The sequence below is a fragment of the Mus caroli genome, unplaced genomic scaffold (genome assembly GCF_978045245.1).
Source record: "Mus caroli unplaced genomic scaffold, Mus_caroli_1 scaffold_7, whole genome shotgun sequence".
Lineage (NCBI taxonomy): Eukaryota > Metazoa > Chordata > Mammalia > Rodentia > Muridae > Mus > Mus caroli.
In genome coordinates, this window is record NW_028227262.1 from 89,979,684 (window position 1) to 89,991,925 (window position 12,242).

General features: G+C 40.3%; 1 protein-coding gene across 3 annotated transcripts in view; it reads left to right on the plus strand.

Moving 5' to 3' along the window:
* The window catches only part of Fam13a (family with sequence similarity 13 member A), a 90,226-nt gene that overhangs the window by 66,565 nt on the left and 11,419 nt on the right, over positions 1-12,242 (plus strand). For all 3 annotated transcript variants that reach the window (XM_029478400.2, XM_029478401.2, XM_021164985.3), the window contains exons 11-15: positions 210-291; positions 1,081-1,301; positions 1,969-2,052; positions 9,030-9,125; positions 10,962-11,045. In XM_029478400.2, the coding sequence (XP_029334260.1) occupies positions 210-291; positions 1,081-1,301; positions 1,969-2,052; positions 9,030-9,125; positions 10,962-11,045 (567 nt within the window). The remainder of the gene's footprint in view (positions 1-209; positions 292-1,080; positions 1,302-1,968; positions 2,053-9,029; positions 9,126-10,961; positions 11,046-12,242) is intronic.

Consider the following 12,242-nt stretch of genomic DNA (forward strand, 5'->3'; position numbering starts at 1 on the left):
ATTCTAGGGGGCTGGAGAGATGGCCCAGTGGTTAAGAGCATCATCTGTTCTTCCAAAGGACCCAGGTTCGATTCCTAGTACCCTCATGACAGCTTACAGCTGTCTCTAACTCCATTTCCGAGGGATCTGATACCCTCACATCAATGCACATAAAATAAAGTTAAATAAACCATTTTAAAAAATATTTACTGTAGACTTTCTTTTCCCAGCCCTCCCACAGTGACAAGGCAGCTAATCCAGAGGTTCTGAAATGGACAAATGACTTGGCCAAATTCCGGAAACAGCTGAAAGGTAAGTGAAGTTGTGAACATACTGGCATAGTATGTGTACAATAAACCAGGAGCCAAATCTGCTGAGGTTCACCAGAATGTCACCATCAGTGCTTCCCAGGCCTGGGGATACTTCCCAGGTCACCTAGTTCTTTTTGAAACATCATCCTAAGAATTTGGAGGGTCTCATGTCATAAGACAACCAGACAAGATATGATATGAATTCCTCAACATGGCTTTATTTCTGCACACTCCTAGAAAAATGGCTTCACATTAGTACTTCTTCTACATGTTTATTCTAAAGTTGTCCTTGCTGGAGTGTTAGAAGGCATTTCATCAGAGACAAAGCTGAAAGGTCTAGGCCCCTTCCCCTTGAATAGCTTTCTGTGTTTAGGGATAGTCACAGAAACAACTAAATGAAAATGGGTTATGCAGTAGATTGAATAAAAAGCAGAGGTCAGTGTCTGATTTTAGATCAGCACATCTATATGTACTATATGCACATCTATATGACTTTGAAATTCTTCAGCCCACTTCCGACATCAGATCCCAAGCCAAGGGGACCAAAAGTCAGGTGCCAAAACCAACACTTTTCTAGGAATTTTTAGAGTTTGAGAAATATTTCTGAAGATCTAGAAACAGTCCATTACAGTTTGGTTTATGTAATAATCCAGGGATTTCCACTTACACTATAATTCAATTCTCTCTGGAAAAAAAAAGACATGGTTAAGCAGTTATTGACATGACAAAGAAATCTGGGTTCAGCATACCTCAGTCTCATGTATCTATGTTTACAAATCTAATTGCCTAGAATCAAAACTGAAGATCTCTGAAGAGGACCTCACCCCCAGGACACGGCAACGAAGTAACACACTCCCCAAGAGTTTTGGTTCCCAGCTAGAAAAAGAAGATGAGAAGAAGCAAGAACTGCTGGATAAAGCCATCAGGCCCAGTGTTGAAGCTACACTGGAAGGGATACTAAGAAAACTCCAAGAGAAACGAGTGGAGTCCAGCCGTCCCGAGGACATTAAGGTGGGATGCTGTTAGAGAGCCTGAGGGAGTTGCCCTCAGCGAGGTCAACACAGTAAAAGCACCGGCCATGCAGACTGGTGTTGATAGCTTTGCCACACTTGTTTTCCAGGCAGGAGACACTCTTCACTGCTGTCTCCTGGCATTACACTAAGCCCAGTGGAAAGGGGAAAGGGGACAAGGAACATGAATCCTTACAAGCACAATGACATCTTTTAAAGCTTCCCACACATGTAGAAGGGCAAACAAAAGCTGCAGTGTTTTGTCTGTGGGTACTCTGGTTTCTGACTACTGACTGAAAGCAAATCGTTCTGTTGATTCTACTGTAAAATGAACTTACTGAGATTAATAGATGGCTTGACTCTCTGAGTAGAGGATGACAGGCAAACCTTTAGGAGTATGTAGCCTGTAACTGCAGTATTTCTGGGTCCATTAAGCTCAACCCATATCTTCAGTGTGCCTTCCCTGCCACGGGGGTGTTCCAGGTAGCTTATTACAATGGTCATCTGCACTCTGTGCCTCTGGTGGGAGGTCAAGAGCTCTCATATCTGTGTGATCTTTGAATAGCGCATTTTAACCCTTCCTTTAGATGAGCTTGACAACATAAAAAAGTTGGGATGGGCACAGATGTTTTCCTGATGTTTCCTTTCTTACCACTATGTTTACACAGGATATGACCAAGGACCAGATTGCTAATGAGAAAGTGGCTCTGCAGAAAGCCCTGCTATACTATGAAAGTATCCATGGGCGGCCGGTATGTGATGCACCAAACTGTCTCATTGGAGTTAGTTGTCTGGTTTTGGAAAGGTTCTACAATTTAGTTTCATCCAGTGACCCTAAAACATGCTCTGTTCTCTAGTACAAGAAAGGAAGCTTAATGCATATTCACACCATTTCTAAGTGTTTTTGAAGGCATGGTCAATAGACCTTGAACATAACTGAGTTCCAACAAAAGTTAGTCTACAACTAAACTTAAGTTGCTAGTGTCCTACTAAAAGAGAAGAGAGGGGGCTGGAGAGATGGCTCAGTGGTTAAGAGCACTGACTGCTCTTCCAAAGGTCCTGAATTCAATTCCAAGTAACCACATGGTGGCTCACAACCATCTGTAATGGGATCTCTTCTGGTGTGACTGAAGACAGCAATAGTGTACTCATATAAATAAAATAAGTAAAGAAGAGAAGGGAGAAAGGGAGGGAGGGAGGGAGGGAGGGAGGAAGGAAGGAAGGAAGGAAGGAAGGAAGGAAGGAAGGAAGGAAGGAAGGAAGGAAAGAGAGAGAGAGAGAGAAGGAAGAACAAAAGAGAAGAGAGATAAAGAGAGGGGAGATCTTGTATAGAGTTCATAAAATTTTCATAAAAAGAAGGAGACCTCCTGCCCAAGTTAGTCCCCATAAGCTGTTGCTGACTGTATGCTTCCACTGGCATATTATAAACGACATATTCTATAAGCTTGAATGATGGACTATAAAACAGTCACTCTGTGCTTCAGAACATAGCCAGCATTGTAAAGAATTTCTAGCGGGGTGTGTAGAACCTACATGATGAAGTGCAAAATGGAGCTATGCCTTCTTATCAAACTAGTAAGCACCTGAGGTGGTTTTGTATTTAACAAGCACATGTTGGGGGTGTCTTGACAGCTTTAGGGAAACTCGTAGTAAGACAGGATTCCTTCTGCTCTCTTCTTTGAGGAACTTAACCATCCTTGCTGCCTATTACACTTCATCGTCTCCTATTCAGATAGTTGACAAGAAAAAAATGTCACAACAAGAGCAATTACTGCAGGCAGATATAAGGAAGCATGAAATTTAATATAGATTCATTGATTTTTATAAAGCCCCCAAATACAGGGCTGTTCCACTGTGTTGTAACTATTCGTTTAACGAATTAATGGGTTGAATTTAATCCTTTCTTGTAAAGGATATTTTCTTCAATGTAGAAACTTCCAGAATGAGATATAAAACTCCTTTTAAACAAGACACTGGGTGTCTTGTTTATGACACTGGGTTCTTCAGAGGGCTAGGCAAAGGCTCTACCACAAAATATCATTCCAATCATGGGTTTGGGGTAGGTGAGGATTCTGGGTATTGTTTACCTAATAGTAAATCCAAGCCTCAGTGGCTGGCACAAACCCTGTCATAGAGTGTAAGCACAGGGAATATCCACAGAAGACATCCTCTAGTCCTCAATGTTTTTTTCTTTGAAAAATTCTGCCCCTGGTGTGGATTTATTTTGCTGGACTGTTCCTGCAGTGGAAAAGTACTAGAAGTCTGGGATAATGTTCATGTGTCAGCCAAGTTTTGTTTCAGATTTTTTTTAAAGGCACTGAACCAAATAGTAAGTGCTCCAGAGTTCAAAGATTGTGAAATGTTGTCCTTCTGTACTGCAGGATTCGAGTTTGGGAGAGGCAGAGCTGAGCTGTTAGAACAGAGAAGAGTCCCTTTGCCACAGAAGCTTAGAATTCTAAGTGCAGACCTCATGTGAGGCCACCAGGATGACCCTGTTTCTCCCTTTGCACAGTTCATAGTTCTCCCCTTCCCATGGATTCTAGTTGGAATATTGACAGACTCCTTCCAGGGCTTCCTGGACTGTATCTCCCACCCGAAAGAACACTCAGCTACATTCCAAGTGATCAAACTTCACTGCTGATTTACTGGGTCATGTGATGGAGGTTTGGGGTTTGTGGCTGTGTTTTTATTTTTTGCTTTTGTTTTGTGTGTGTGTCTTTAAATTGGAAAGATATATATATATATATATATATATACATACATACATACGTGTGTGTGTGTGTGTGTGTGTACTTTGCTCCATGATGCAGACACTGTGTGTCTCAGGATTATAGGAACTCAGCTAGACAGACCTGGGGCTGCTAAGATACCACCTGAACTCTTGGTACTTGGTTGATAGATATCTGGATATCTGTTATGGGTTGTCATGGCAGTAAAAGGAAATTAGAGACAGACAGAGACACTCAGACATGTAGTGATGTGTAAGCTCAAAACAGAGGAAGTAAATAGCAGCTTTGAGCTGCCCAGTAAATGACAGGTCTCACTGCCACTACAATCACATGCTCTTCCTCCAGCCTGCTTGACAAAAGATGATTACAGTGGGGCAAAGGGTATGCTCCTCTTACCTGTGTGTCACTAAGGATATAACGCATTATCCCTTTGTCTTCCCTCATTCCCTCTCAGACAGATCGAGATTTAAGCATCTCACAGGGTAGAGAACAAATTGAGAAACAAATATTAGTGTCATTTGTTGCCCATTGCAGGTCTTTCTGCCTCTCTCTAAGACACAATGCTCTAACCTCCTCAGAAAAAAAACAAACATTCCTTCATAAATGACCAGTCTGAAAATCAAACTAAACTTTTATTTATTTAGATCTATACTATAATTAACCCCAAACCATAAAAACTATTAGACAAAATAAAAATCCATATATTTCCAATGCTAGACTGTCACTCCAAGTCCCTTTATCTCATGAAGTATATGTGCAGAACTCATGAGCTTTTCTAAGTCTGAAGATTCTAATTTAACAGGCCATTGGCCATCATGACCATAGCTAAACAGTCATGTGCTACACAGTTCTCAGCCAAGCTGTTTGCTTTAATTGAGCAAACAATGGGTATGTGTGGCATACAAAAACAAGTGGGCTCACCATTCTCTGAAAGTTATTATTAAAGAGTATTAAAGTCTTTAAAGATGATGTTACAGGAAAATATAGCAAATAGTTGAAGGCCTCATATCACCATTCATAACATATCACCATTCATGCATGGGAGAGAATAGGTTGCTTGACCTGGCTTCTTACTTCTTTCCCATGCTGGTATATTTTAGTTCCGTGTTTCAAAACCATGTTGACAAACACAGCATTGAGTATAGCCAAGTTAACATATAAATTACATATCCATTTATAAACTCTATCCTCTGGTTAGCTGTTGTCTTGGATTTTCTGATCTTTACAAAAACATGCTTCTATTCTTAACTTATAAAAGAGTTGCTATTTCCTAAATTAATGGGCCCAGAGTGCCGCAGTTAACCTATCATCACACTGCTCGGTCCAGCTTCATTCAGGTCTGACATCTTTGTGAATAGTAAGAAACATAGGCTGGGAAACGGTCCATCCACTTCTCATCTAAGCTCTCTCAGTGCTTTAGTCCCTAATGTCTAGCACTCGGAGTCTATGGCTTTTATTTTGTCTTTATCATCAAAGTAAATATGTCACTGCTTTTGGCTTTCCTTTACATCCAGGTAACATCAACCAAACTTTAGAAAAGTTTTGCTGTAGGCTAAGAGAAAAACCCTAACAACATAAAGGCAGACACATGGGGCTGTCTAATCTGGGCTTTATGATTTCTACCCAGGATTTGCCTCTAGCTAAATATGAGTAACTTTTGGATAGTGCTCCCTTCTTGAGTTTTAAAATAGTATCTATTTTATTTTGAGTAATCAAAAGCAGGGTAGTAAGTGACAGTAGAGTGTCTCTGTGTCATACCGAAGACCACAATAGAGATGCTGCTGTATCCCTGATCTTCCTGTCTCATGCTTATGGTGTTTTGTTTGTTTGTTTGTTTTGTTTTGTTTTTAGACACAGTCTCACTATGAAACCCAGGATATTGCTATGTTGACCGGACTGACCTTGAACTCACAGAAATCTACCTGCCTCTGCCTCCTGAGTTCTGGAATTTAAAGGCATATACCACCACATTGGCTAATATTGTATGCTTTGCATTTAAAAAAAAAGCCACATGAAAAAGAACTCTGTTTCCACACACTCCAAAGCATTTAGTACTACCAACTAAATTTAAACTAAAGTTTTGAAAGAGTAGAGAAAGGATTTTGAAGAGATAGTATATACACGTTTGGCTGAATGTAATTTTCAAGCAATTATGAATCAACTGCTTTCTAAACTAACTTCTTCAGCTTACCATCAGCAAGTGACACACAGAGAATTCTGATGGTTTGTTTGTTTGGTATATACATGTTTAGGAGTGTGATGAATGAGCCATAAATTCACTCATGTGCCAAATGGCTCGTCAGAATGCCCTTACCAGCAATAAGAACTGGCATGTTAGCTATTTATGATAAGAGTGTGGTAGTAATAACATTACCTTTTATTTCATGTGAAATGACTTCTGAGTCACCTTGCTGTCCCAACAGCCATTTTTAATGAAGTAACCAATTGCAAATGAAGTGAGCAATTTTAGAATTCCACTTCATGTGACACATCCTAGAAGCAGAAGAATTTCAGCAACTCTTCAAACCTAAGTAATGAAGACAAATGAAAAGATCGTTATTGTTGCTAACAGCAGGAAGTAGTACCCTGTTAGCTTGTAAAAGATACCCAACGTGATTGACTGTTGATCATGTTAAGAAAGGCAGATGCAAAAGCCACACAGGGCAACATATTTACATAATCTAGAACTGTCTTTGAAGGCGAATCTTCCCAAAACTCTGAGAGAAATGGTCAAGCCGCATATCTTACACCATTCCCTACCTGAGAAACTCTTGCTTTCTCATTCATGGCATGGTGATGGTAAGCAGAAGCCCAGCAACCAAGTCTAAAATGATACTTTACCTTATTGTGCACTGAGGTAGCCAAAGGAAATACATGCATACCTATCTGTTGGGCATACCTAGATAGGTATGAAATATTCATTCACTAACATTGCAACTATGTATAGAATGTTTCCATTGGATGAGATACTCAGGACATGAAAATATAAGCCCCTGAGTTCAACAGGTTATATTGTAAATTAGAAGATACATGTGTGAACATTTATGATACAATGTAAAAATATTTCCAATTACAAACACAGGATGTGCTGTCTTAGTTAGCCTTTCTGTTGTTGAGATAAATACCAGGACCAAAAACAACTTGGGGGGGGTTGTTTATTTCATTTTATAGCTTATAGTGCATTATGACGGGAAGCAGAGCAGGAACCTGGAGGCAGGAGAGAAATGCTGTTTACTGACTTGCTCATCATGAATTACTTAGCCTAGTTTCTTATAGCACCAGGGACCACTAGCCCAAGGATAATGTTACCCACCAGAAGTTGGTCCTCTGTATTAGTTAGGGTTTTATTTCTGTAAGGAGACACCATGACCGTGGCAACTCTTATAAAGGAAAACATTTTAGTTGGGACTGACTTACAATTCAGAGGTTTAGCCCATTATTGTCATGGCAGGATGTATTGCATCATGCTTGCAGACATGGTGCTGGCAAGATAGCTAAGAGTTCTACATCTGGATCCAGAGGCAGCAGGTAAAGAATGCCACAATAGACCTGGCTTGAGCATCTGAGACCTCAAAGTCCACCTCCAGTGACACTTTCTCCAACACGGCCACACCTATTCCAATAAGGCTATACTTCCTAATAGTACCACTCACTATGAGCATATATGGGCCATTTTCTTTCATACCCTCACACCTGGCCACATTAATCATCAAGAAAATGCACCACAGGCTTGCCCACAGACCAATCTGATGGGGGCATTTTCTCAACTGTGGTTCTCTTTTCCAAATGACTGTAGTTTGTATCAAACTGACACAAAACTAGCTAGTACAGGCGATGATGTGGAGAACAGGATCACTTTCAAATTGGAGCACAAGGAAAAAAGAGTTGTGCTGAGTTGGCTTCTAATCTGCCACTTCCAAAGATGAGAGAAAGCCTCTTCAGGGCAGAGGGCATTGTACAGAACTAGCAATGAGATGACCTAGTCTATCTCTGGAGCTTGAAGTACCATGGGGAGGAGAGACGTCATGAATGACAAAGGGTTTCAAATCCAGTACAAGGAAACTAAACTGGATTCCTTCCGGCTTAGAGATTTTGAGCAGTGTGCCAGACGAGGATAATGAGGTTGAATCATCCAATGGATTCCAGTAACAAATGTTCCTTGATTACTCTCTATCTGCCAGAATCATAAGAGCAAACAGTTTCATGTGGAAGAAATTTATCCAAAAATGTTGATTACAGAACCATGTAATAAGCATAATTATGATAGAAATGTTGCCTCATCCTTTCCGGCCTCCCTTCCCCAGATAATGAACCATTTGGAGACTTTGAACCTTGAGTACAAATCATGGGAGTCAAATCCCTCCTTTCTACCATATAGGGTTTGGGTAGCAAGCTCAGGCCATCAGGCTTGGCAAATAAGCAACTTTACCTGCTGAGTCCTCATACATTGAAGAATTTTTTGCTTGTTTTTTGGGTAGAAGATTGTTTTAAATTTCATTTCCTTATTTTTATGTGTATGGGTATTTTGTCTGTATGTATGTTTGTATACTGTGTGCATACCTGGAGTCCATAGAAGCCGAAAGAGGGCATTGGATCCCCTATAACTGGTTATAGGAGAATATGAGCTACTATATGAATGCTAGGAATTGTGCCCAGATCCTCTAGAAATACAGTAGGTGTTTTAAACCAATGAGCCATCACTACTCCCACCCACCCCCTTAGTTTTAAATAGCAGTTTTAGAATTACCATAGTGGGCTGAGGACATAGGACATTATTCAGGTCTAGAAGAAAGTATACTAGTAGAGTGATTTCTCCTGATCTGCAGTGGAGATCTGCAGGATTTTTAGTAATTAACTAAATATTATTATCAGTTTAAATATGTTTTGTAAATTGTATCATCTCTGTATATTCTCTTGGACCACAAAAGCCCAGAGCATGCTGGGGACAAGGGACAGCATGATCTGGGAACATTCTCACTTGTCCTGTCCTTGCTTTTCAGGTGACAAAGACTGAGCGTCAGATTATGAAGCCGCTGTATGATCGGTACCGTCTAGTCAAACAGATCCTATCCCGGGCCAGCACCGTCCCCATCATTGTGAGAACATTCTTCCCTTTCTGTTGGCAGCCTCTGCTTATGCTACATGCACTTACTTGTCCTTGTTAGGTTTCAATTCCTGCCATGATATACACATGACCAGAAAAGCAACTCAGGCAAGAGAGGGTTTTTTTTGTTTTTGTTTTTTGTTTTTTTCCAGCTCATAGTTTATACTATGTCTTGAAGAGAAGTTGGGCAAGGGACTCAAGGGAAGAACCTAGAAGTAGGAATTGGTACAGAAGGCATGGTGGAACATTGCTTTTTGGCATATTTTCCATGACTTTCTTATCCTGCTTTCTTATACAACCCAGAGCTAGTTGCCCAAGGGTAGCACTTCCCACAATGGGCTAGGCTCTTCCACATCAATCAAGAAAATGCCTCACAGATATGCTCCAGGCATTTTCTCAAATGAGGCTCCCTCCTCTTAGGTGACTCTAAATTGTGTCAAGTTGACAAAAACTCACCAGCACAGGGCCTTAACCAAGTACCATGCTCATCATTGTGAGTATACCTTCTCTTTCTATGGGAGGAGCCCCTCCTATGCTAATAGGATCCTAACCTGCATTCTCATCAAAGATCAGGCTGTGGTAGTTGTACCAGCCATTCATATCCATGCCCCACGGCTTTAGGAATGACTTGATCAGATAGATATACGTTCCTTTGGCACACACAGGGCCAATATCTAAACCCATTCCTTAAAAGAGCTCAAGGTGTAGGGATGGATTTTTCTCTAGGCACTTCTTTCCAAAGAGTGCCTCTCTGGTGCTGTCTGTTTACAGTCTCTCACCACTCCCTAAGACTGCTCCCTAAGAAGTTGATCCAAGGAGGACACTGTAAGTGAGAAGACCCTTACTTTGGAGGCTATAGGAGTGGAGATAAAATGGCAAGCAGTTGGGGAGGCTAGTGGTTGGAAAGCTGCCTAGCTATGACCCACATGCTGGGATATAACTGCTGTTAGCATCTGGATTCCATCTTGTCAAAAGGAATAACAGTTTGTCTCTGCTTGAGGGGCAATATTTTAACACTGACAGACTTTTACCTACAGCCAAAGAATGTCCTCCCTGGACTAGATATAGTTATAGGATGTTAGTGCCTGTTCATCTCTAAGAGAAGCATTGCCTGATTTAGCTCCCTCATCCTCTGTCACAACCTTGATTTGATATCACTCCTAGGGCATTTACTCTTTTTAGCTGCTGCTCTTATCTAGCACTTCACTAAATCTTACGATTCATTTCTTCATTGCCAGGCCTAGAGTATGCTCCCTCATCTTTCATACTTCTTTAATAGTGGACTTATTTTTATGAATGAGAGACAATCCAGAGACTCTAGGCAGGTGTAATTAAAGAATGTTCCTCTTCTGCAAATTTCCTGCAGAACAGACTAATAAGTACAATGAGTTAATGTACTTGTCTTCCATCAGTTAGGAGTACTCAAGAGTTCCTAAATAGGGTGATGGTAGAACAGAAAAGCTCATTAACTTTTACGTATTTGTTTGACCTTGAGCTACTTTCTTTCGATCATCACAGTTAGGTATAGATGCTGGGCCTAGGGTGTGGGAAATCAGTGCTTTCCTTAGGGGATTCCTGAAAGCTTGGTTAAAAAGCTCTGGTTAAAAAGAAATGCTTGTGCTTTCTTTCTCTGTCCTCTGATTTGTAGGTGTGGACTTTGAAGAGAAAAAGAATTTTGACTGTGTTAGGTTTTCTTGGGAGCTTTTTGTGGGAAATGATTATAAAATGTAGTTAAGATACAGTAGTGAGTATTGGTCAAAGAGACCAAGAGCTCTAAGGCAAAGAAAAGTGGTACATAAAATAACCTATTTGTTAATGCTTGCCACAGGGTTCCCCCTCCAGCAAACGGAGAAGCCCTTCGCTGCAGCCGATTATCGAGGGTGAAACTGCTTCCTTCTTCAAGGAGATAAAGGTGAAGAGCTTGGTGCTAACACTACCTCCACTAACCCCCTTGTCACCCTGAGTGCCAGTCCTTGGGTAGCAGTTCTAGTAGTCTTTCTACAAGTCAGTAGCCACTAGAGCCAGCTGTGACTGGTGACATCCTATGCATCTTTTTATAGCCTCACCGATTCCCTTTCATTCTCCTTCGTTGGTTTCTTCTGCTTTGCTTTCCCTTTGATTGCAGAGACTTTTTTGTTGTTGTTGTTGTTTCTCACCTTACCTTATTTTTGTTTTGTTTTGTTTTAAATCATGATTACTTTTTGGGAGTTATATGGAACCAAAGAGAAAAGTTAAACCCAAAGTAGAAGAAAGTTTTAATAGTCCCCACCTGTCACATTTCTGAGACATTCTAAGCTGATATTGGTCATTTAGTCCCTATAGTTAGGAATGATTATCTCAGAAAAACCTATTGTGGGTGACCAATTGAAAGCTTCATTCTCTTGCCTGAGGTAAGGTAAACCACACTACAATACCCAATTTTGATGTATTAGTCAGACTGTGCTTGATAATCACGTTACTAAATAGAATCTGAATTATGAATGCAGTACTGGAACATCAGGGCTAGTGTGCTATATTATATTTTTTAAAATTACAGCTATTTTCTTACAATATGCTTTGATATCCATGAAAAGCAACAGGCTTTGTCCATCTGGTAGTTTTACGGATGAACTGAATGTTGATAATTGAAGAAATTTGGGTAGTTTGTATATGAAAATTAGCATCTTCTCTCAGCGGCATATAATGGACTTATTACCAGGTAAAAAGCATTCTCTTGAATACATGCAAGATGTGACACTTAATAATTGCCTCATTAAATGAATGATAGATGTCCTACGACGCTTTTCTTAGCTGAGGACATCCTACCTATTCTTATTCTTTAGCAATTTTTTTTTAAGAAGATGTTTTTTTCTGTGGCTTATTGCCCACTGGCTCACATCATGGTCAAAATTACAAGTAATTTTGCAATTGTTATGTTGCTTTTGTAAATACGGCTGTCTTTTGGTTCGTTTTGTTCTAATAGTACAGGGTTATTAACGTGCTCTTGATATACGCTAACACAGTAGTTTTAACACAATTCACAATCTCATGTGTTTGGAGATAAAAAAGACCAAGTCTGAGAAGTTTCTTTAAAACTTATTCTTGTTCTACTAGCTTTTCTGAAGAAACC